The following is a 25,345-nucleotide window of genomic DNA, read 5'->3' on the forward strand; positions in this document are numbered from 1 at the left end:
AGGATTCCCAGCAGCAAAAGCACTGCATTGCATCTTCCATCCGCCTGTCCGTGGGACAGCAGATACAGGAGAACTTTGCGTTCCCAAGGTCTGGGGGCATCTCCATGGACTGCAATGCAAAGCGGACAACCACGGGCACTGCCTCCCCCGGCCCCCAGGTGGGAAAAGGACAGAAAGGAGTGAAACTCCGTGAGTCAGCGCACCCGGGGCCTGCCCGGCCGGCCCGGACAAGCGCCGCCCCTCGGCTGGGACGCGGTGCCACTGGCGGGCCAGGAGGCGTGGCCCGGGCCCGGCGGGGCGGAGTCCGCGCGGGCTGGCCCGGGTGCTTCCCGGCCGCTACCAGCCTGGACGGCGCGGCGGGCAGGCCTGGGTCATGGCCGGCGGGGCCGCGCACCCGGGGGCCGAGCTGCTGGCCTTTGCCCGTTTCCTGGACTCGAGCCTGCAGCCTCTCGTCTACGGGTACGGCCCGGGCAGCCTGCGAGAGCTGCGGGCGCGCGAGTTTGGCCGCCTGGCAGGTGAGACCGGCGGGGGGATCCTGTGCGGGGCTGGTAGGGGACAAGAGGTTTCTAGAACCAACGTGCGGGGTTGGGGGGAACTTTTGTTCCGGGCGGGAGCGGCGTTACCTCACTGGCGTCGCATTTTGAATCGAAAGAACTGGAGGGATGTGTCCACGCGCCCTCTTAGTGGACGCGGCTCGCTGAGGTCCTACCTGCAACCCCAAGCTTGCTGCCTCTTAGACTTCCAGTCCTGTAGGACCGACGTGATCCTTTGCTACCCGTCTCTGCCCTCCGGGAACAAGACTGAGGATTCTTTTGGCCTTTGCTTGCCCGAGAGACTCCCGGCTCTTATAAGTCCAACTGGAGGCAGGGTTGCAAAATGCAGGAATGTCCGGCAGCTGTGACTGTTCGTCTGCTCGCCCGGGGGCGGGAGCGGCGCCCGCGCGGCCAGCGCGCGGGGTGGGGACCGCGACTCTGCGGGCGCGCGAGGTGGGGACCGATGGGCTGAGCTCCAGACTCTGAGTTGCCTCGCAGCAACTTTTCTTTTCGAAGTCTCGTTTTTATTTTCTCACTCGTGTAGGTAAAACAATGCCTCAGAAGTGCAGCTCGGTGGGGGACCTGAAGAATTAGCAAACCGTGCAATTTGAACTTTTAAGTACAGGACGAGCTTGTATATTGGACGTGAGGACCGGGATCACTTCGTGCCTTGGAGTTTCGCAAGGCGGAACAGGCAGTTTAAATTGAAAAGTCACGCTCCATGTGGCCCGCCGTCCTCCCAGCCTATTGCTGCAGGGCGGGAGGGGACCACACGCATTGGGTCGGGACTCATCCTTTTGCCGAGGACCTTGTATGAGGGGCTTCGCCAAGCCTTAGAACGGTGTGCTGGTTGAACTGGGAGGTATGCGGGGTAAGGAGCAGGTCGTGGCGCCGGGCACAGGGATTTGAGGTGCACTTATTCTGGGCTTCTCTGATGGCTCAGACGGTAAAGAATCTGTGTGCAATGCAGGAGACGGGAGTTTGATCCCTGGGTAGGGAAGATTCCCTGGAGAAGGGAATGGCTACCTGCTCTGGTATTCTTGCCTGGAGAATTCCATGGACAGAGGAGTCCGATGGGTTACAGTCCATGGGATTGCAAAGAGCAGGACAGGACTGAACATCTAACATTTTCAATTTCTTTCACTTTATTCTGTCTTGGTGAACAGTGTCACTTTCCAGCTTGTGACAGAACAGCATCATGATGTATGATTCATTAATCAGCTCTTTGTGTCATTTTCTCATGTTTCAGAAAGTGATTTTTTTTTTTTTCTCCTTTGGGAACTTTAAGGACTGTGGTCCAGTCTGTACTTACCTGGAGAGGCTCCAGGAGGAGACAGGGGCCCTCTGGCCGTCTCTTTTCTCTCCCTGATCTTCCCAGTCCCACATTCACCTGGGGGAGACAGTTCCCCTTTACCCTCCCCATCTCCCTCTCCTTCTCTGAATTTTTTTGGTTATGGAACTTTCCACCCACAGATATAGAGACAGCTATAGAATAAACACCCCACAGGTGCAGAGGAAGTGAGAAAGGTGTCCCATTCTTTTCAAGCAAATCCCAGAGGCTATTATTGTTCAGTCTGTAATTATTTCAGTATCCCTCCTTCTTAATCCCCTGATACCCTCCAAGCTGTGATCTCTTACACCCATCATTAGCTGACCCCTCCTCTCAACATCACCTGGGAAAGTAGGAAGTAGGTGTCTCTTTGTTTCATTCTTGTCTCTCAGTGAACAGCATGCTTTTCCTCAGTGTAAAATTTAGCTGTGATAGAATCCCAGGCTAGCCTGAAGTGCCCCTATTCTATTTGTGGTACTGTTTTGTGATTATCTGTCTATCTATCATTTATTTGGTACAATTTCCCAACATTTTCTCTACATTATGATTGTGGTAGACATTTATGGACTAAACTCACCCTTCCCATCACTGGGAGTCTTGGAAAATATCCCCCCCTTTTTCACATGGAAACAAATGAACCAGCAAGAGGGCAGGGGAAAATAAGCAAACCAAAATAACTTAAGATTACCCCTCTTCTTCTTTCCCCTGACCCCTATCCACACCCCCTCAAAGTTTTCCTGCAGGTTTGAGAATTTGTCTGGTTAAGTGGTTTGCTCTGGATAATTAAATGCTTAACCTTTAAGTGCTAAAATATTTCCCGACCCATTGAATGGGAACATCCTTGTTTTCTTGAAACGAGCTGCTTGATTCCACAGATGTGGTTCAAGTGGTTCTTAAAGCCTCTGGGTGCTGATTGATGGCCACTCATCTTACGTGGAACCAAGAACTGAAGTTACAGGAGCCAGAGCAGACCCTGGGATTTGCTTTCTTGAAGACCTAATGCCAACTAGTTTAGGGGTCTTTAGCCTGTTTCTTCGAATAATAACAGCAGTGCACTGTAGCTCTCCCTAATGATGGGTGGGCAACAGCCTTTCTTTTGGTGTGGTATCTTTCTATTTCTGAATCTTCAGTAAATGAGAACATTATTTGAAAACTAATGTTTTGGACTAGGTAATACATTTAACATGGTACCAAATTCAAAAGGTGCCAAAAGAGGTTGAAGAATGGCCAGGGAGCCCCCCCTCACTCCAACTGCAGCCACCGGGGCCACCCCACAGTCAATTGCTGCCATTTATGTTTTGTATGCCTTTCCAATGTTTGTCTATATTTACATGTATGTACACATGTTTGGTTTTTTTTCACATGCTTGAGCCATAACATTTCTTACCACCTGACATAGTTCACATTTATTTATGGTCTTTCTCTGTCACTAGCATGCAGCTTCTATTTTGTCTGTTGTTATGTTCCCAGCACTTAGAACAGTGCCTGAAACAGTAAGTGCCCCTTAAATATTTCTTGAATATGAACACACTCAATAAACTAGGAATAAAAGGAAACTTAATCAACCAGATAAAGACCATCTACCAAAAAACCCATGGCTAACCTCATACTTAGAGGTGAAAGGATGAAAATTTTACCCTTGAGATTAGGAACAAGGCAAGGAAATCTGTTCTTACAACTTCTATTCAATATAGTCCTAGAAGTTCTAGCCAGGAAAATGAGGCAAGAAAATGAAATAAAAGTCATCCAGATTGGAAAGGAAGAAGAAAAACATCTCTACTTGATGAGAGTATAATCTTGTATACAGAAAATCCTAAAAAAAAAAATCCACATATAAAACAGTTAGAACTAAAAAACAAGTTCAGCAGAGTTGTAGTATAGATCAGTATACAAAAATCAGTTCAATTTCTATACAGTATCAATGAACACTATGCTAGTGAAATGAAGAAAACAATTCCCAAAGCCTCAAAAAAAAAAATAAAATACTCAGGAATAAATTTATCAAAAGAAATACAAGACTTATCAAAAGAAAAACAAAACTACAAAACATTGAAATAAAAGAAGACCTAAATAAATGGAAAGACATCTTACATTCATGGACTGGAAGACTTAACGCTGTTAAGATGTCACTACTCCTCAAATTGACCTAAGACTCAATGCAATTTCTATCAAAATCCCAGGTATTTTTTTGGACAAGTTGATCCTAAAATTCATATAGAAATGCAAATGATTCAGAATACCCAAGGCAATCTTGAAAAAGAACAAAGTTGAAGGGTTTACACTTCCATAAAAGGAAAGGTAAGTAAGATTTATATAAAGCTACAATAATCAAGACAGTGTGGTATTGGCATAAAGATAGAAACATAGACCAATGAAGTAGAATTGTGAGTTGAGAAGTAAACCCGTACATTTATATTCAATTTATTTTCATCAGGATGCAAAGACTATTCAATAGGAGAAAAAAACAATATCTTAAAAGGTGTATCCACACACCAAAGACTGAAGTTGGACCCCTCTTCAACACTGTACTTAAAAATTAACTCAAAATGGATCAAAGACCTAAATATAAGAGCTAAAAGTAGAAAACTCTTAGAAGAAAGCATAAGTATAAATCATTAGGACCTTGGATTAGGCAATGGTTTCTTATGACACCAAAATCACAAACAATAAAAATAGACAAATGGTACTTCATCAAAATTAAAAATATTTTTTTTCAATGGATATCATCAAGAAAGTGAAAGAACAGCTAACCAGGGAGAAAACATATGTCCACACAGAAGTTTGTACACACATATTCATATCAGCATTATTTATAATGGGCAAAAATATAACCAAATACTCATCAGTAGATGGTAGTTAAACAAAATATGTGGCATGCCATAAAGTGGAATACTATTCAGTCATAAAAAAGGAATGAAGTTCTGATACATGCTACAGTATGGATGCTCCTTGAAACTGTTATGCTAAAAGAAAGAAGCCAGACACAAAAGCCTACATGCTGTACGATTCCATTTATATGGAAAGTACAAAATAGGTAAATCTATGCTGTGCTGTGCTTAATCACTTAGTCATGTCTGACTCTTTGTGACCCCATGACTATAACCCACCAGGGGGTTACATTCTAAGGGGATACTCTATCAAGAATACTGGAGTGGGTTGCCATGCCCTCCTCCAGGGGATCTTCCTAGCCCAGGGATTGAAACCAGGTCTCCCACATTGCAGGTGGATTCTTTACCCTTTGAGCCTATAGAGGCAGAAAATAGATTGGTGATTGCCAAGGCTAGGGCTGGATTTGGAGATTGAAGTAATGGCTGTGGGGTCTCTTTTTGGGATGAATGAAATATTCTAAAATTAGATAGTGGCCATGGTTGCACAACTATATGAATATACTAAATTGTAAACTTTAAAAGGACAAATTTTATGGTACATTATAAAATAATATATATAAAATATAAAATATAAAAAAGCCATTATAAAATAAATGAAAAATGTATTCTGCACAAAGCAAAAATATTTGTTAAGTACGTGAAAGAATGAATGAATCCATTCACATGTATGTTCTTGAAAACATGTCTTGGTGTTTGTTGTATGGCAGTACTTACAAATTACCAGATGGACGTATTCAAATTCTTTCTTTTAAATACATAGATAGTGCTGCACTGAATGTCCTCATTGACAGGCCATTTCACAATTTGTAAGATAGATTTCAGGAAGATGAATTGCTAGGTGAAGGAGAGTTTGCATTTTGAAAGCGTAAGTGATACTGCTAAGTTGCTGTTCATAAAGAAGTGGTACCAGTTTTCCCTCCTACAGCCATGTCCCAATGGGCCTGTTTGCCCACATCTCGCCCACACAGTGAGTTATCCAACCCTTTGATCTGGGGCAGTCTGATTGGTAAGGCTCCGTATCTCGCTGTCATCTAAATTTGCCTGTCTCTATTTAGGGGAGAGACTGGAAAGGTCGCCTCCATTCCCAGGCACCTCTGAAAGCTTCAGAGCTGTTCTAAGGTTGAGGACTGTGCAAGTCACTGTGGGAAAGTAGAATCAGGGCTTGACAGCCACGAAGGCTGCACGGAAACTCCAGAGTAGGGTGTGAGTCACAGTGTGAAGTAGCTTTGCCATCCTGAATCAGGGACGTCTTCTAGGCTCCTCCTCCTCCCCTGTTGTGGACTGCTTCTCCAGGTTCAGAAGAGACCTGGTTCGTCATGGAAGGCTCTCGGCCCTAAGGGTCGTTAAGTGCTGAAGTGCAGTTCTTCCATTGCTCATGACTTTACTTGGATTAAGAAGTGCACATCGACAAGGGAGGGTTGGGGAGTGGAGAAGGACTGGCATTTTGAGATTAGCAGATGTAAACTGGCTTCCCAGGTGGTGCTAGCAGTAAAGAACCTGCCTGCCAATGCAGGAGACGTAAGAGACTCGGGTTTGATCCCTGGGTCAGGAAGATCCCCTAGAGGAGGGCACTGCAACCCACTCCAGTACTCTTGCCTGGAGACTCCCGTGGACAGAAGAGCCTGGTGGGCTACAGTCCATAAGGTTGCACGGAGTCGGACAAAACTGAAGCAACTTAGCACTCATGCACAAACTATTATATATAGGTTGGATAAACAGCAAGAGATCAAACCAGCCCATGCTAAAGGAAATCAGTCCTGAATATTCATTGGAAGGACTGGTGCTGAAGCTGAAACTCCAATACTCTGGCCACCTGATGTGAAGAACTGACTCATTGGAAAAGACCCTGATGCTGGGAAAGATTGAGGGCAGGAGGAGAAGGGGATGACAGAGGATGAGATGGTTGGATGGCATCACTGACTCGATGGACGTGAGTTTGAGCAAGCTCCGGGAGTTCGTGATGAACAAGGAAGCTTGGTGTACTGCAGTCCATGGGGTTGAAAAGACTGAACTGAACTGAAACAGCAAGATCCCACTGTATAACACAGGGAACTGTATTCAGTATCTTGTGATAAACCCTAATAGAAAAGAATATGAAAAGAATACTAAAAAAGAAGAAGCACATGTCGAGAGGCTGGGAGAATCAGTATCCTGTTGTTATGTCTAAACACATCAAATAGGCACTGGCCAGGTTCACACAAAGCAGATCTAGATAAAGTGAGTGAAATACCTCTGAAAATAATTGAAGCTTTATTTTGTATTTTCTTTCAGGAACTGTCTATCTTGATCATGCAGGAACCACGTTGTTCCCCCAGAGCCAGATTACAAGCTTCATGAAAGATCTCTTGGAGAATGTTTATGGTAAAGAAAAACACAGCGTAACTGATTTTTTTGCATTGAACTTCAGCCAACTATCCGGTTGGCCAAAAAGTTCATTCGGGTTTTTGTGCCCCACCCCCGAGTGAACTTTCAGGCCAACTCGATACATTCAGCTGATATTCCTATTCCTAATAAAATGTCAGATGGACAGGTGGGAATAGCGCTGAATACACAGCGCTGGGGAAGCCCCTCATGAGAGGGGGTCAGGCAAGCACCTAGGGTCAGTCCCGGAGCACATGTGCTGCTGGGTGGGAGGGACTGGTTCAGGGATACGTGGGTAACCTCCAGAAGAAGGGGTCGGTGTCAGGAAGGAGGCCTGGGGTACGAAGGTGCTGCGTTTGGTGGTGGGGTGGCCCTGTGGGGCCAGAGCTGTGCAAAGGATGGGACAACGGGAAACATGCATTCATTGACTCCATCAGTGTTTATCAAGTCGCCCTGGGGCTGGGAGCATAGTGCTGTAACAGGAACAAAGTAAATACATTCCCTGCCTTCATGGCGGAGAAGGCAATGGCAACCCACTCCAGTACTCTTGCCTGGAAAATCCCATGGACGGAGAAGCCTGGTAGGCTGCAGCCCATGGGGTTGCTAGCACTTTCACTTTCATGCATTGGAGAAGGAAATGGCAACCCACTGCAGTGTTCTTGCCTGGAGAATCCCAGGGACAGGGGAGCCTTGGTGGGCTACCGTCTATGGGGTGGCACAGAGTCGGTCACGACTGAAGCGACTTAGCAGCAGCAGCAGCAGCTGCCTTCTTGGACTGTGGTCTAGGAAAGACAAGACCTCAATCAAGTGATTCCAAATAAATGTAAGAAAAGAAAAAGTAAAGTAGTGTAACACAGAAATAAAGTAAATTATTAATGGTGTGAAGGGCTATGACCCAAAGGCCCCAATGCTGGGGGTGGGTGGTGCTCTGTCTGTGCAGAGAGACGGTGAGTCGGCAGTGTGGCTATCAGGGAAAGCTTCTGCAGGACGGGGTGGATGCTGGAGGAGGAGCAGGAATTCACTCGGAAAAGAGGAGGAGAGGGCATTTCAGGCAGAAGGAGTAGCATACGCCAGGACCCTGCAGTGGTTTTAGTAACCAGCCCCCAAACAGGGAGGGGAGGAGAGTGGTGAGATGTGAACAGAGAGCTGGGTAGGCGCGGTATTCAGTTCACTTCTTCCACCTGGTGGCGGTGTGGAATCTACAGAACAGCTCAAAGGACATGGCCCAGAATCTATGCTATACGCCATGAGGAGGAACTTGGTTTAATGGCTCAACTATTATTATTTTGTCCTGCTTGACTGTTTTCCTATCTTTCTTCACTTTGTCACTTCTCTGATTAAATATACTCTTTGGATCTCAGGGAAGGCTGGGTCATACGGTATTTTTTTTTTTTTTTTTTTTTGCTTAACTTTTTGAGAAACTGAAGGGGAGGGTATTGGAGGAACACACCAGGAGAGACCATGAGTAGTGACCCCACGACTTTGTCTTTGTAACCTGCCAGGTAACCCTCACAGCCAGAACATCAGCAGCAAGCTCACCCACGACACAGTGGAACACGTGCGCTTCAGGTGAGCAGATCGGGGCACCCGCCTGTGTGGGTGCCTGTGGGTGGATGGACTTCCTACCAGCTGCCTACATCCTACAGAGGCGCTGAGTTGGTTTTGGGAAGACCATGTTCAGCTAAATGGCCACACATGCACGCTGCTAACCACCATGTCCGAGGTTAGGAAGGTGAGCGTGAGCAGGTGCTGAGCAGGGCCCATCACAAGTACAGGCAGGTGCCTCTGAGGTGTCCAAGCTGTTGTGTGTGGCTCTGGGCTGGTGCCATCATTCCTGGGGGTCAGAGTGACAAGGAGTGACCCTAGTTCCTAAGTCTTGTTTTCGGGGAGAAGAAAAGTGCTTTCTCTGTTTTTTTTCCTTTACGTATTTCAGATTTAGACATTTTGTCTTCTCCATTTCTCCCCTCCCTTTTACTAATATTTGCACATAACAAATTTTGCAAATAATTTAGGTGGTACCTAAAGATACTTGACTCAACACAATTTGCAAATTATTTCCTACTTGAAAGTGACACCTTTTGCTATGGGTTGCCTGTGTTAAAAGCAACATGAAACAAGTTGATGACTTAGAACTTGTTATGACAGAGCCAGACAGTAAACCAAGAAGTGGTGTTTTCAGCTGAGTTTAAGGTAGTTGTGAATTTTGTCTTATCCACTTGGGGGTGGGGATTTGGGAGGCTGGGTAATTTTGCCTGTTTGCACCTCTTTGCATCTCTTCCCCCAGCTTCCTCTGCCCCTGACCTCACTTCACCATTGTGGCAAAGCCTATCTGGTTTTTTTTCCTTCTAGCTATTAAGATAGAGAGGGAGCTTCCCTGGTGGCCCAGCAGTAAAGAATCTGCCTACAGTGCAGGAGACGCAGAAGATGTGGGTTTGATCCCTGGGTTGGGAAGATCCCCTGGGGGAGGAAATGGCAACCCACTCCAGTATTCTTGCCTGGAAGCTTCCATAGACAGAGGAGCCTGGTGGGCAACAGTCCGTGGGAGTCTCAAAGAGTCAGGCACGGCTGAGTGATTGAGCACTCACTCACACACACACACACACACACACACACACACACGGTAGATAGACGTCTTATTAAGTAGAAATACAGCTACCTCTGAATATTTAACTCCGGATGGAGACCATGGAGTTGCCTGATGCTGTGCTTCTTCCAGGATCCTGGCGCACTTCCACACCTCCCCAGAGGACTACACGGTGATTTTCACCTCTGGGAGCACGGCTGCTCTTAAACTGGTGGCAGAGGCTTTCCCGTGGGTGTCCCCAGGCCCGGAGGGCAGCGGCAGCTGCTTCTGTTACCTCACCGACAGCCACACGTCCGTGGTGGGCATGAGGAAGATCACCGCGGCCATGAACGTCACTTCCATCCCGGTCAGGCCAGAGGACATGTGGTCAGCGGACAGACAGGACGCGGCTGCGGCCGAGGACCCCGCCGGGGACCCTGCCGGCCAGCCTCCGCATCTCTTCTGCTACCCGGCTCAGAGTAACTTTTCCGGAACCAGATACCCCCTGTCCTGGATAGGCGAGGTCAAGTCCGGGCGGAGGCGCCCTGCGAGCCGGCCTGGGAAGTGGTTTGTGCTGCTGGACGCGGCCGCCTTCGTGGGCACCTCGCCTCTGGACCTGTCGGTTCACCAGGCTGACTTTGTCCCCCTCTCCTTCTATAAGATCTTTGGCTTCCCCACCGGCCTGGGCGCTCTACTGGTGAATAACCGTTCGGCTCCTCTGCTGAGGAAAACCTACTTTGGAGGAGGCACTGCCGCTGCGTACCTCGCGGGAGATGACTTCTACGTCCCGAGAGAGTCGGTGGCTGAGAGGTAACCTGGTGATGGGCGTGGATGCTGAGCGTCGGCATGGCCGGGGCCTGGCGCGTGCCCCCTATAGGACTGTGCAGAGGAGGCGGGTGTTGGCTGGTTCGTCCACACCAGGCCTGTGAAGCCCATGTGTGGGCCTCTCCACAGCTGTGGGAGAGCAAGGGTCTCCGGGTAAGGGCTGCGAGCGGAAGACATGAAGGCCTTCCAGGGGTAAGGAGGGTCGGCACCAGGCCTTTGCCCAGAGCACCGATATGAGGGGAAGCTACTGAAGCAGTGACTTGTTTTTTTATTATAATTTTTATTTTTTTCAATTATGAAAGTATGATAATTCGGGCTTCCCCGGTGGTTCAGTGGCAAAGAAGCTGCCTGCAATGCAGGGGATGTGGGTTCAATTCCTGGGTCAGAAAGATTCCCTGGAAAAGGAAATGGCAACCCACTCCAGCATGCTTGCCTGGGAAATGCCACGGACAGACACGATAATACAATAGCATGCTTGCCTGGGAAATGCCATGGACAGACACGATAACACAATAATAAGAGACTTGGAAAACACAGAACAAAGTTACATGTAGTTCCACTATCTGTTGCAATTATTTTTTTAGGTAGATAAATTAAGATTTTTTTAGTTGGAGTTTCAATATCAAACTCTCAAAAACTAATAGAATGAATATACAGAAAAGTAGAAGGATATAGAAGACCTGAAAAGCACTATGAACCAATTCAACAAGGACAGAAACCCACTCTAGTATTCTCACCTGGAGAATCCCCTTGGACAGAGGTGCCTGGCAGGCTACAGTCCATAGGATCGCAAAGAGCTGGACACAAATGATGCGACTGAGCACGCAGGCGTATGATTTTTATATAGCAGTAGGATACAAATTCTATTCAATTCCTGTAGACTGTAAACTTGAAGATACTGGAACATATCCAGGGACATAAAACAAGGTGCTGAAGCAGTGATTTAAGAATTTGGTACCATTTGGCACGAGTGTGCACACGTGTTGACAGCATGGCTGTATTTCAGCAGCTAGAAGCAGCTCAGCTTGCTCTCTGGTCAGCAGGAGGAGTCAGTCAAATGAGAGGCCACCAGATTCAGGAGTGCTGCTAACAGCAGTCTCTATGAGCACCCCCACCCCAGGGGGCGTTTACCAGGGAAGTTTGAGGGCTTGCAGCTCCTCGCCTGGGTTTGGTGATCTATGTGTTTTTCTCAGGGTGCAGGGGCAGGTTGTGTGGGAATCTCCCAAATGGCAATGGCTGGGGCATGAAGATTGAAGGTATGAGAAGGTGGAAATGGCAGCCAATCCAGGGTTCTGCGGGGGCCAACAACAGGTGGAGGCCAGGTACCATGTGGTGGGGCCAGGACCTTGTCACTGTGCTGGGGCCTGAGAAGGCCACAGGGCCTGAATGGGAAGGGGGTTCAGATCCCCCACAGACCCAGATCAGACTGGAGGGTCCTGCAGGAAGGGGCATGGCCTCGGCAGTAGGGTCGTAGCCCAAGGTGTAGGTCCCGGAGCTGGGCTGCTGGGGGCGGCTCCTCTGCCACCAGCTGTGGGAATCAGGGCCTGTGATTTGACCTCTGCCCCTCATGTTTGTCCTGTAAAGTGCATCTCTTAGAGAAAACAATTCTTTAGCACTAACATAGGTGAAGCACCAAGATTGAGTTGGCAACAATACATTATGAAGCTATCCGATGTCTCTCTTATTTAGAACTTCTCCATAGATGGGCAGTTCTAAAAACAGGAATGCTAATGTAAAACCTCTTGAATCCAAGTGTGATAATATACTGTGTAATGTAACCAAGTGAGAAAAGAATGACAGGCACATCATATAAATTAAAGGCGGAACAAAATAACAGCTGAAATTTTATTAAGCCAATAGGGGCACCTGAAGGTGAGGAGGAACAGGGCTGCTCATTACACGCGGGGCGTGGGTGTGGGTGGGCTGCCTCTTACAGTCTGGGTGAATTGCCTTCTCGCAGGTGCTGCACCAAGATTCCCAGATAGCTGAATGTATTTATTTACCATTAGAAGTCTCATTTGGGGAGTTTCCCTGGCGGTCCTCTGGTTAGGAATTGGCATTTTCACTCTGGTGGCCCGGGTTCAATCCCTAGTCAAGGGACTAAGATCCTGCAAGCCATGTGGCAAAAAAAAAAAAAAAAAAAAAAAAATCTCATTTTTTCCTTCTGAGCCTAGATTAGAGCACACGAGATTTAATACCCAATCCAAATGTTTCTTGAGCATGTACCTGGACCATGCTCTTTTAAAAAATATTTATGTATTTGTTTGCTTGGCTGCACTGGGTCTTAGTTGTGGCATGTGAACTCTTAGTTGCGGCATGTGGAATTTTAGCTTCCTGACCAGGGCTAGAACTCGGACTCCCTGCATTGGGAATGTGGAGTCTTAGCCATTGGATCACCAGGGAAGTTCCATATTCTTAACTTTTTCTATTTCATAACCCAATGAAAACAACTTTTGATGGAAACATAAAACCTCCCTTTTCTCCCGAGTCTATTAATTTTTGATCAATAAATACTTATTTATCATTGATCAATTAATAGTTGAAGTCAGTATTGCCTCAGTTCAGTTTAGTTCAGTCACTCAGTCATGTCTGACTCTTTGCGACCACATGCATTGTAGCACGCCAGGCCTCCCTGTCCATCACCAACTCCCAGAGTTTACTCATACTCAGGTCCATCAAGTCAGTGATGCTATCCAGCCATCATGTTTAATTTATTACAGACTCATATGGTCAATTAATTATCAATTGATTCATTGTTAATTGTGTATCATTATTAATTGCCATTTGTTTTATAAGAAAATTCACATTGTGGTAATGATATTTAGAGCAACTCTTATTCCTAGAGTATTAAAATACAAAACACAGTATTTCCATTGAAAACTTCAGCCTGCATAAGGCTGCTGTTTATCACCACTTCCCTGGTAACTCAGCTGGTAAAGAATCTGCCTGCAATGCAGGAGACCCTGGTTCAATCCCTGGGTTGGGAAATCCCTTGGAGAAGGGATAAGCTACCCACTCCAGTGTTCTTGGGCTTTCCTCGTGGCTCTGATGGTAAAGAATCTGCCTGCAATGCAGGAGACCTGGGTTCAATCCCTGGGTTGGGAAGATCTCCTGAAGATCTTCAGGAGAAGATGTAGATGGCAACCCACTCCACTATTCTTGCCTGGAGAATTCCATGAACAGAGGAGCCTGGCAGGCCCCAGTCCATGGGATGCTTGCTGGAAACGCCTTACTGTCCCCAGCTCTCCCCTCGATAATGCAGCAGCCAGAGGCATCTTATCAAAAGCCAGGCCCCATCCAGTCACTCCTCTGTTCAGAGCCCTCCAGGCACTCCTCTGACCCAGGGTGAAGCTCTCTGACTTGCCCTCCGAGCACTCCCAGACCTGCTGATCTTCTTGCTGTCTGACTCCATCTGCTCAGGGCCCCTGCTGCACCCGCCCCTCGGAATGCTGTTTCCTTCCGAAACTGTGAACTTAACGGTTTCAAAAATGAGCAGTTTCCTTACTCCCTTGACTCCTCCTCTGCTTGAGTGATCTTCCCCGGAGAGGACGTCCCCTGACCGTCTCATCTAAAGCAGCCGCCAGCCCTCCAGTGCACTTGTCGCCGCTGGCTGGCACGTATTTGGCTTCCCTTATTTCAGTGCCCTTGGAAGGATGGAGCCCTGTGAAGGCAGGAATCCCACTTGCCATGTTCACCGCTGTATCTTTAGCAACCAGAACACTGCCTGGCATGCGGTCCATGGACAATAAAGATTTGATGAGGATTTTGTCTAAATGAACCATTAAAAAATGTAAATATAATGAACAGCTTGATAACAGGAAGTTTATTGAGAGCCTTCTAATAACTGTGGTCCTATAGACTTTGGAATGATGGACTCTTGTTAAGAACCTGGTGGCTACACAATGGATCTTACTGAATCGATGCCCTGTCAGGGGTGCTGTCTTGGGGTCAAGGGCAGCATTGTAGGAGCCACAGCACTTGAGACTGAAGTCAAGTCTGAAGTTTTCTGAGGTCATGACTATATTTCAGGGCCCCTCATCATCACTGCTAGCCCAGCTGACGTAAGCTGCAGAACAGGTCAGGGCCAGAGGTAGCCTGCGTGTCTTGCTGTGACAGCCATCTGTCTCAAGGCGGGAGGGGAGACGGTATATAACATAACAGAGGCAAAGTCTCCATAGACCGGAGGCGCAAAGCCCTGATGTCACATAACATGAAATGCACATGGAGGCTTTGGTCACAGCTTGACCTTGTCCCTCTCCCCAATGTTGCAGGTTTGAAGATGGCACCATCTCCTTCCTTGACGTGATAGCACTAAAGCATGGATTTGATGCCCTAGAGCGCCTCACAGGTCAGTGGACATCTTTTTTTTTTTGGCTCTACTGGGTCTTAGTTGCAGCACGTGGGATCTTTAGCATGTTAACGCTTAGTTGAGGCATGCAGGATCTAATTCCCAGACCAGGGATCGAACCCAGGCCCCCTGCACTGGGAGTGTGAAGTCTTCGCCACTGGACCCCAGAGAAGTCCCCTCAATGCACATCTCTATCCGTGTGGCGTTTGCTCCTGTTGCCCGTGTCCTTGAAGGGAGCCCTGGCACGGATGGGATCCAGATGAGGAGAGAGTCTGTGCAAGTGACAAGCGCCCGCAGCTCCACACTGATGCAGGCGGAGCTGATTCTGAACAACTTCCAGAAATGATTTTGCGGCAAGAGCGAGAGACTGGATCTTTCTCTCTCGCTCTTTTTTTTTTTTTTTTTGGTGGGCTAAAAGAATGTCTTAAGAATAGAGACTTTCCAAATCCTGAGATTAGTAACCTCATAGAAGCAGAGGAGCCATCCTTGGTCCCTGCACTGGGAATGCTTACAGATCCTGAGAACTTACAAAGCTCTTAATTCACTGGGTCTTCCCATGGGGGAGCTTTGTGATGAGCCCACTTTGCCCACAAAGGAGCTTATATTCAGAGATTAGATGCCTTCTCCAGGGCCAGGGAACCTGGGAGGACTAAAGGGTTTAAACCCACGCAATCCTAATGCCTTACCCGAGTCCCCAGATGTGGTCTCTGCTGCTGACCTTTGCAATGACACGTGCTTTCTTTCCTGAGAAGAGCTTGGGGTGTGTGAGCAGGTGGGGGACATTCCCCATAGTCTGACACACAGATGGACGCCACATCCGGTCTTGTGTGGTTGACACAGGGTACAGGCTGGAAGAAGATCTGTCTGGTGAGCCGGGCCTCCACCCTCCTGCTATGCTCCAGTCGCTCCTATCAGAGGCTGAGCTTCTAGGACAGGGCAGCACTGCTTGTCCTGTCCAGATGGGGATGGAGTTATGGTGAACCAGGGACTTGACATAGCAGTTAGGCAGCCCTTTCTCTCTCTGTCTCTCTCTCTCGTCAAAATAATGTAACCCTTAGGTCCTCAGCCTAATCCCAGCACTGCAAACATACAGGACTTGCGGAAGGGCTGTCCCGCCAGTAATGCAGGCTGGTGAGTGGGCATCACCCAGACAAAGAGGAGACCGTGAAGACAGACACTGAGAAACAGGCACTTTTTCAAGGAAAGATGCTAACGAGGTGTCCAAACCACAAGGGACAGAGTCTGACAGGGCTGGGGTACCTCTGAAAGCAGATTGACAGTGTCAACTCCACAGTAAGGCAGACCCTGATTTTCCCTTACTTAATTGCTCTTTTTTTAAGAAAAAATTGTGGTGAACTCTATGTAATATAAATGGCACCAGTTTAGCCATTTTAAAGCTTGTACAGTTCAGTGGCATTAAGTGTTTTCACACTGTAGAGCAATTATTACCACTATCCATGTCCAGGACTTTTTAATCATCCCAAACTTAAGAAACAGTACCTCCTCAACTCTCCCTCCCCAACCCATCATACCTCTATTCTTCCTGTTTCTATGAATTTGCCTATTTTAGGCACCATACATAAAAGGATAATACAATATTTGTCCTTTTATGTCTGGCTTATTTTATTTAGCATAATGTCTTCAGAGTTCATCCATGGTATAACAAATATTCTTCGCTGCTTTGTATAGTATTAAATGCTCACAATTTGTATGATTTAAACACTCACAAAAAAACAGCAAAAAAGAAATACGTTTAAAGACAAAATTATACATTTTTGCAGTCTGTTACAAAAGGGTCTAAATTAGCTGAATGCTTAAGTAACTTTTTTTTTTTTAATTTTGAAAAGGAAGATGATAGCAATTTCTATGGAAAAATTCCATAGAAGCAGTAGTAGTAAATTGTCATTCAGTACCAGTGACCTAAACATTTATTGTGTGGGCAGTACCATATTCTGTTTACAAGTACAGTAAATTCCCTACCTATGATCCTTCAAATTGCAAACTTTCAAAGATTCGAACATGCATTCTTGTATCTAGTCACCTAAGTTAGTTCACGTGTCTGGTGTATATTTTCATGTGCTTGCATCCTCTGCAAGTGGTTGTACATTTGTATACTGTACAGTATGGTATAGAGTGTGATGGTACAGTATGTTTACTTCAAGACCAGGATGTCTGGAAACAAGGTTAAAAGCAGCAGTGATGTAGCTGACACTACTGTACTTTTCAAAGTGCTGTACTATAAGATTAAAAATGTTTTCTTTTTGTGTTTGTTTTTTATGTATTACTTGTGTGAAAAGTATTAAAAACCAATGTAGATACAGTACTATATAGCCGATCGTAGGCTAACTTTGTTGGACTTATGAACAAATTGGACTTACAAATGCACTCCCAGAATGGAACTCATTTGTATGTAGAGGACTTACTGTGTGTAAAATCATTAATATGAGGTCCAAGTTGGCCAGTTATAATGATCTCATCTTCTTAGAACCGAGACGGTGAATTTTACATAAAGTTCATGATTCCCTTTCACTTCCACTTACCGCTCTGAGGTGGAATGGAGAACGTCCGGCAGCACACCTTTACCCTGGCTCAGTACACCTACGCGGCCTTGTCCTCCCTGCGGTACCGCAACGGAGCCCCGGTCGTGCAGATTTACAGTGACTCTGAGTTCAGCAGCCCAGAGGTGCAGGGTCCAGTCATCAGCTTCAACGTGCTTGATGACAACGGGAACATCATTGGTTACTCCCAGGTGGGTTTTCTTTTCATCCTGCCAACCTGTGCATATCAGAATCGCTCTTGTCTGCAATTCTGTAGCCCTGAAATTTGAAGACAAGGCCTCTGGGCCCTTGCAATAGTCATGACAAATCCTGTGTACTGTTGGAGAGGCTACTGGTCCCTCCTTAGAGCCTCTGTACTTCCACTGACATGCAATTCTAACAAGCATGGGCTATTTAGTTCTTTAGCCTACTTTATTCAGCCACTGGTAGTCACTTTCAATTAGGAAGAGAGGCTGAGTCTCTGATGGCAGTGGGAGGGGACAGCTGACAGCTTGCCAGCAAGGGAAGACACCCTAACACAGTGTAGACAGAGCAACCTGTCCGAGGTCATGTCACATACCAACAGCTTGGTAGCCCCACCATTACATCCGACCGTATTGCGGTGGCACACAAAATCCTGGGCCTCTTACCACCATTTGTTTACATGTTTCTTGGAACTCATCACTCTTTTTTTATGACAAGTAGAAATGATGTCCTTAGTAGCACAAAAGCCCTTATTTCTGCTGTAGTTCATTATAATAAGTTCAAAGTATTTGGTAGGCTGGTTATAAAATAGTTTCTGCAGATACACCCTTTGTATGCATTTTCTCAAGAAAACACTGTAGGTAGTGGTTTACAGGTTGGGGACTGCTTGGATCCCTGTGATACTGAATAAGCTGGTCACTTCCCAGTACACTAAAAAAACCTAGAGTCACACTGAACACTCAGACATGGCAGTAGGTGGTCACCAGATGGGCTGTGACAAATTGGGCCTGGGGAGCCCAAGGCCCTTCCCAGAGCCCGGGTTTCTAGAACTGCTGTGAGGAGTGATTTGGTCATCACATCAGTTTGGAAGATGCTGCTTCTCATCCCTTGAAAGCCACTCTTTCCATACACCTATGTTAAATCCAGACTTTCTCAGATGGAATTCATTTCTCAAGGAATTCATTCCTGTCCCTGCTTCTCATGAACTTTCTTTTTTCAATGAAAAAAAAAATTTTTTGGAAGATCCATAAACTTTCTGAGGACAAACTTGAGAACTGTTTTCTGGAAGAAATGTTGGTTCTCACTGGTGTCCAGGGACCAACACTCTACAATCATTAGTTGTCTCTTGGGTGAGTTGATTGTGAAGATATTGCCCCACCGCCCCGCCTTACATATATAGCAGCAGAAGCAGCCCAGCATCATTCAGAAGCAGGCAATTTTAAATGCTTTTGAGGGGTGGTGTAAAACACATTGGGGCCAAAGGTTTACCTTCTCAAATACGTTATTCTGGGTAATTGGTACAATAAGTTTCCTTCTTGAATCTAAAATAAGTGTATTTTTGAGGGGTGTGGAGGAGGGCAGGCCGATGACTCTGAAATGTGCTGTGGCAAGCATAATACGGAACTCCGGTTGGGCTGCTCACCACCTAAAAGTCAGTGAAGCGGGGGCTAGTGTCAGTAGAAAGGAAAGCTATTGAGTCAGAAAAGCTGAAATCTAGGGAGATGGTGGACTCATGTCTGGAGACTAATTCCAAAGATTCTGCTCAGCCATGACAATTTTTAACGGGAAAAAAAAATCCAAGTTAATCACTAAGGTAAGAGGTCAGGTTCTTTGTCATTTCTCATCGTGTGTAGACCCACTGATGTCTCTATCTTCTTTTGGATACTGTCTTGCCTGCATGGTCCACCTGCAGATTTGCCAAGGGGAGCTGGGGTTACAGAGCCAGTCATTCTTTAACCATGTAATTCTTCATTCTTACTCCTTTTGATCCAGAAAAGGGATCAACTGGTTAGGCCAGGCATTGTGTACCTTCAGTAGAGCATAAGTCAGGAGTTAGGTTAAATGTTACATCGTGATCTCATTTTGTAATTAAAGTCTGAGAAAAACAGAGATGAACAAATAGAAGAGGGACAAAAAGAACTGCTTACAAATTCCCACTCTCAGGGATCATTCCATTTCTGTGGGAATAGGGGCAAAGGTCACTCTTCTGTAACTGCTCCATGCTGAGAAAGTGTGTCTGTCTTAGAGTGAAAGGTGTCCACATGGACCTGAGGCATCTCTTTGCTGACCATTTTAGTTGCTGGCTTACCTATGTGGGCAGGGCAAGCTACAGTTATTCTAATGCCCACAAAGATATAGATTATTATGAGCAATAGTGTTAATCCCATTCTCTCATCAGATACTGAGTCTGTGACTCTGTTGTCCTACTTGTTGACTGCTCGAGCCTGCTCTTTTGTGACTCTGGGAGGCCTGGGAGGTTTCAGTTTTTCTGCAAATGAGAGTCAGGGGACATAGAGGAGACTTTGTACTTGGGTGGGAGTGGGGTTAAGTTCCAGGCAGAATGGTGAATCGTCTATTTGCCCAGAGAAGCAAAGAGGAAGATCTCCCCAAGGAGAGGGAGCTGCCCATCTTGGTGTCTGCCTGACTTCCCTGGAACCCTGAGGTTTCCCACAGGAGTTTCTCCCTTGTGCATCTATAGAGGAAGTTCATTCCATGAGTAGAGGTCATGGCTGGGGCATGGCCAGCTGTGTCAGCTCAGGAGAATCCTGGGTTTGCCTGGTCTTTGTCACATGTGGGAATTCCACAGAGATTTGGAGAGTCTTTGGAAATATTACATGGCATCATGGCTGGGTCTGGCTGTCTCTTTTTGAGGGGTTTTGTGAAGGAATTGAGCCTTCTATGAGAAGCTTTTGGGTACCTGTTTTTGATATCCAGGCCTCCTCATTTCAGTGATGTGTCATTGGATGGCATCACCGACTCAATGGACATGAATTTGAGCAAGCTCCAGGAGTTGGTGATGGACAGGGAAGCCTGGCATACTTCAGTCCATGGGGTCGCAGAGAGTCAGACATGACTGAGTGACTGAACTAACACAAGCACCTCCTCATTTCATTTTCTCCTCTGGTGAAAGTCAGTCTACCCAGTGGTTAAGTGGGTGGGTTCAGATTTGGGCTACCTTGCACTGGCTCTTTGAGCTCGGGTGAGGTAATGTCAGCTCCCCAAGTCTCTGTGAAATGAGGTAAGAATGTACCCTGATGGCAGTTTGTTATGAGGAGTGAATGAGATACAGTATACAGCTCCTTAGTGTCGCGACTTAGCAGCAGCAGTGTCGGGCTGGCATGAAGCAAGTGCCCCAGTGTACGGTGAATACAGCACTCATCCTGTTCCAGCAGCCAGCTCCTTCACCTGGCTGGGCACTGGCCAAGCCTCTGTGGGATTCCAAAGGTCTCAGGTTGAGAAAAGATGAAGTTGTGATGAGAAAGTAGAATGAAGGGCAACTGTGGCCCAAACAGCCTCTTCCACCCACATGCTCTTCTAGGTGGGGTCCCTGTCTCTTCCCCTTGAACCTCGGCAGTCTGTAATTCACTCATATTCAATAGCATGCCTCCGAAGGTGACACTGCTTGGCTTTGGAGGCTAGGCCGGAAAAACGCATGCAGCATCAGCATTGCTCCCTGGGGCATTCACTTTCGGAGCCTCAAGTTACTGTGGAAGGAGGTTTACCCTGAGTGGCCATGCTGTGAGGAAGCCACAAGCAAGCATGTTGGTGACTGTCCTGGTTTGAGCGAGGCCAGACCCATCTTTGACAAACTGAACCTCGAGGGAATTCCAACCCCAGGCACGTCACTCCCAGCCTTCTAGTCTTGCCAAATGAGATCAGCCATCCCTGGGCCCTTTCTGAATATCTGACCCCCTGTAGCCATGAGCACAAGTCAATGGTTGCTGTTCTATGCCACAATGTCTGGGTGGCTCGTTTTGTGGCTGTGGTAGCTGGAATAGTGAATACACTCTGGGTCAGGGAGAGGGGAGCGCGTGGGAGACTTCTAATTCAGCTTGGCGGGAGCTGGGGTCGGGGAGCTTTCTTAGAGGCTGTCCCTTGAGTGGAGGTCACCTGACCCTGGAGGTGGAGTTGACCAGACCCAGTGAGGCCGCCAGGCCTCAGCACAGAAAGCAGGGAAACTCCTGGGTTTCATCAGCAAAAATGGCTTCTTCACACTCTGACAGTCCAGGGCGATGGCTGAAGTGCCGACAATGTGGTCTCCACAAAGGTGTGTGGGAGGCACCACCGTTGTGCCCGCCCAGCAGGGCGGCCAGGCAGACCCTGTGCGTGGTGACCTGTGTCTGCGGACACAGGTTTCTGGTCACCCTGCATGTTCTTCCCAGGAAGGAAAGTTTCAAAGCCTTCCCCAGCTGGGCAAGTTGTGTTTGTTTCCTCAAGTGCAATTAGAGGACTTCCTTAAGTTTAGCCTGAGTCACCAGGGCTAAGGGCCCTCACTGGGCCCCCAGGCCCTTGGGGGAGTGGAACCCTGGACCCACAGACAGAGGAACCGGCACAAACATCCCTCGCGCCAGCTCACCTTTGAGCCGTGAGCAAGAATCACCTGTCCGGCTTCCAGGGGAGAGGAAAAAGACTTGGAACTTCTGGATTGAATTGCAATTCTGTGATTGAACCTAAAGTCTAGGATATTATGAAAAACACATCAGTAAGAGGCAGTGTCAACACAGTAATGTTTGTAGTCCGGGCTGGGAGCCGAGGCAGGGCTCCTATGAGTGGTAGCTCTGCCAAGGCCTGCTCTGGGATCAGGACAGATGGTCCTGGTCTGTCTTGGCTAAGGACACTGAGGAGCTGCCCCATGTCCCAGCCACACTCAGATTTTATTCTTGTGAATCTCACTTGAAATGTGTGGTGTATTTTTTTCAAAAATTAATTCCTTAAAATTCTTTTTTTTAACAAGTAAGATCAAATTGATGTATAACATTGTATTAGTTTTAGGTGTTCAGTTCAGTTCAGTCACTCAGTCGTGTCTTGACTCTTTGCGACCCCATGAATCGCAGCACGCCAGGCCTCCCTGTCCATCACCAACTCCCGGAGTTTACTCGAACCCATGTCCATCGAGTTGGTGATACCATCCAACCATCTCATCCTCTGTCGTCCCCTTCTCACCCTGCCCCCAATCCCTCCCAGCATCAGGGTCTTTTCCAATGAGTCAATTCTTCGCATGAGGTGGCCAAAGTATTGGAGTTTCAACTTCAGCACCAGTCCTTCCAATGAACACCCAGGACTGATCTCCTTCAGGATGGACTGGTTGGATCTCCTTGCAGTCCAAGGGACTCTCAAGAGTCTTCTCCAACACCACAGTTCAAAAGCATCAGTTTTTTAGCACTCAGTTTTTTTCACAGTCCAACTCTCACATCCATACATGACCACTGGAAAAACCATAGCCTTGACCAGACGGACCTTGGTTGGCAAAGTAATGTCTCTGCTTTTTAATATGCTATCTAGATTGGTCATAACTTTCCTTCCAAGGAGTAAACATCTTTTAATTTCATGGCTGCAGTCACCATCTGCAGTGATTTTGGAGCCCAAAAAAAGAAAGTCTGACACTGTTTCCACTGTCTCCCCATCTATTTCCCATGAAGTGATGGGACCAGATGCCATGATGTTAGTTTTCTGAATGTTGAGCTTTAAGCCAACTTTTTCACTCTCCTCTTTCACTTTCATCAAGAGGCTTTTCAGTTCCTCTTCACTTTCTGCTATAAGGGTGGTGTCATCTGCATATCTGAGGTTATTGATATTTCTCCCGGCAATCTTGATTCCAGCTTGTGTTTCTTCCAGCCCAGCATTTCTCATGATGTACTCTGCATATAAGTTAAATAAGCAGGGTGACAATATACAGCCTTGATGTACTCCTTTTCCTATTTGGAACCAGTCTGTTGGTCCATGTCCAGTTCTAACTGTTGCTTCCTGACCTGCATACAGGTTTCTCAAGAGGCAGGTCAGGTGTACAATGCAGTAATTCTATATATGTATACATTGGGAAATGATTTCTACAAGTTAAGTTAACCACACATGGTTATAAAAATTTATTTTCTTGTGATGACAACTTTTAAGATTTACTCTCTTAGCAACTTTCAAGTATCTAATACATTGTTGTTAACTATAGTCACCATGCTGTATGTTATATCCCCAAGACTTATTTATCTTATAAGTACAAGTTTGTAGCTTTTGATCACCTTCACCGCACCCCACCCTCCCCTGCCCCTGGCAACCACCGATCAGAATTTTGATTTGATTCCACGTGTGTGATCAGACAGTATTTGTCTTTGTCTGACTTATTTCTTAGCATATTTCATTATGACTGAGCAAAATGCCCTCAAGGTCCATTCTTGTCACAAATGGCAGGATTTCCTTTTTTTATAGCTGAACAATATTTCACTGTGTGTTTCATACATACATTTTTTTTTACCCATTAATCCTTTGATGGATACTTAAGTTGTTTTCATGTCTTATCTGTTGTAAATACTGCAGTAGACATGGGGGTACAGATCTCTTTCCAAGACAGTGATTTATTTCCTTCAGATAAATACAGCAATTAGTTCTACTTTAAATTTTTTGAAGGATCCCTATATAGATCCATAGTTGCTGTGCCCATTTACATTCCCACCAGCAGTGAACCAGGGTTCCCTTTTCTCCATGTTCTCCCTAACTCTTGTTATTTGTTGTCTTTCTGATGATAGCCTTTCTAACAGGTGTGACATTACATGCTAGATACTAGATATTTGAAAGGTGATATCTTATTTTAGTTTTAACTTACATTTCCCTAATGACTAGTGATGTTGAGCATGATTCATGCACCTTTTGGCATTTGAATGTCTTATTTGGGAAAATGTCTATATAGATTTTCGGCTCATTTTAGAAATCAGATTATTTTAAATGTGAGCTCTCAACTTGGAATTTGGTGCAATATTTTTCACTTTTCACAGCCATATGTCTATTACCCAACTGGATAAGCTTTAATTATCAGTAATATTTTATAAAATGTATTTAGTAAACCCATGATGGATCATAGCACTTTAGAGAAAAATTCCAAGCTCATATTTTCATTTTACTGTTAGGAAAGAGAGACTCAAATATGGACCTGAAACTCTTTTCAGTCCAGGCAGTCAGAGTAAAATTGGACACTCCTAACCCTAGTTCTGTGTCATATTAAACCCATAGGTGGATAAAATGGCCAGCCTTCACAACATCCATGTGCGAACCGGCTGCTTCTGTAACACTGGGGCCTGCCAGAGGCACCTGGGGATAAGCGATGAGATGGTGAAGAAGCATCTTCAGGTTGGTACTGGAGCCTGTGGCCCAAACACTGGCCAGCCAGACCCAATGCTAGTGCCTAATCTTCACCAGAGGCTGGACCCGTGTCTGGGGTGGGAGCTGATCTTCGGGTTCATTTCTCTGAGCCCACCCTGTGAACATGCAAAGAAAAAAGGGTCAACAAAATTAGAAAATGCTTCCAGATGGTGACTCCATGCCAGGCGTTTTTTAGTTTGAGGGCAAAAATTTAAAAGCAGTAGAGGACGTTTTTGTTTTGTTTGTTTGTTTTTTAATTCAGAAGATGACTTTTAACAGGGGACAAGCCAGTGTGAAAATGTGCTCATACATGCAGAGGGTCCTTAACTAGTTCAGTCCTGCCAGAGTGAAGTCTGCAAGCTAGAAGTTGCTCATCCTCTGGCAGAGCGAGGAGAGGAACTTTTCCAGCGGGCATTCTGCATTACTCAGGTCCCCACCCTTCTGGCCACTTCCCTGAGGTGGGGTTTGTCACTTCAAGGTACATTTTATTTTGAACCATTTCCTAAGCCTAGTTTGAGTGGCAAAAAGCCTTATTTATATCAGAATAGTTTATAAATTGTCTCTTTTGGCTACCACTAAATAATGAATATATTAGATCCCAACCAACCATTAACTGTGTTCTGCTTAA

General features: G+C 46.3%; 1 protein-coding gene across 1 annotated transcript in view; it reads left to right on the top strand.

The window, feature by feature from the left end:
- The first annotated feature begins 339 nt into the window (after positions 1-339).
- MOCOS (molybdenum cofactor sulfurase) overlaps positions 340-25,345 on the top strand; it is a 53,759-nt gene continuing 28,753 nt past the window's right edge. The window contains exons 1-7 of the mRNA XM_070452862.1: positions 340-515; positions 7,023-7,112; positions 8,615-8,681; positions 9,829-10,485; positions 14,772-14,848; positions 17,398-17,597; positions 24,589-24,705. Coding sequence (XP_070308963.1) covers positions 374-515; positions 7,023-7,112; positions 8,615-8,681; positions 9,829-10,485; positions 14,772-14,848; positions 17,398-17,597; positions 24,589-24,705 — 1,350 coding nt within the window. The 5' untranslated portion in view covers positions 340-373. The remainder of the gene's footprint in view (positions 516-7,022; positions 7,113-8,614; positions 8,682-9,828; positions 10,486-14,771; positions 14,849-17,397; positions 17,598-24,588; positions 24,706-25,345) is intronic.

The sequence above is a fragment of the Odocoileus virginianus genome, chromosome 22 (assembly GCF_023699985.2).
Source record: "Odocoileus virginianus isolate 20LAN1187 ecotype Illinois chromosome 22, Ovbor_1.2, whole genome shotgun sequence".
Classification (NCBI taxonomy): Eukaryota; Metazoa; Chordata; class Mammalia; order Artiodactyla; family Cervidae; genus Odocoileus; species Odocoileus virginianus.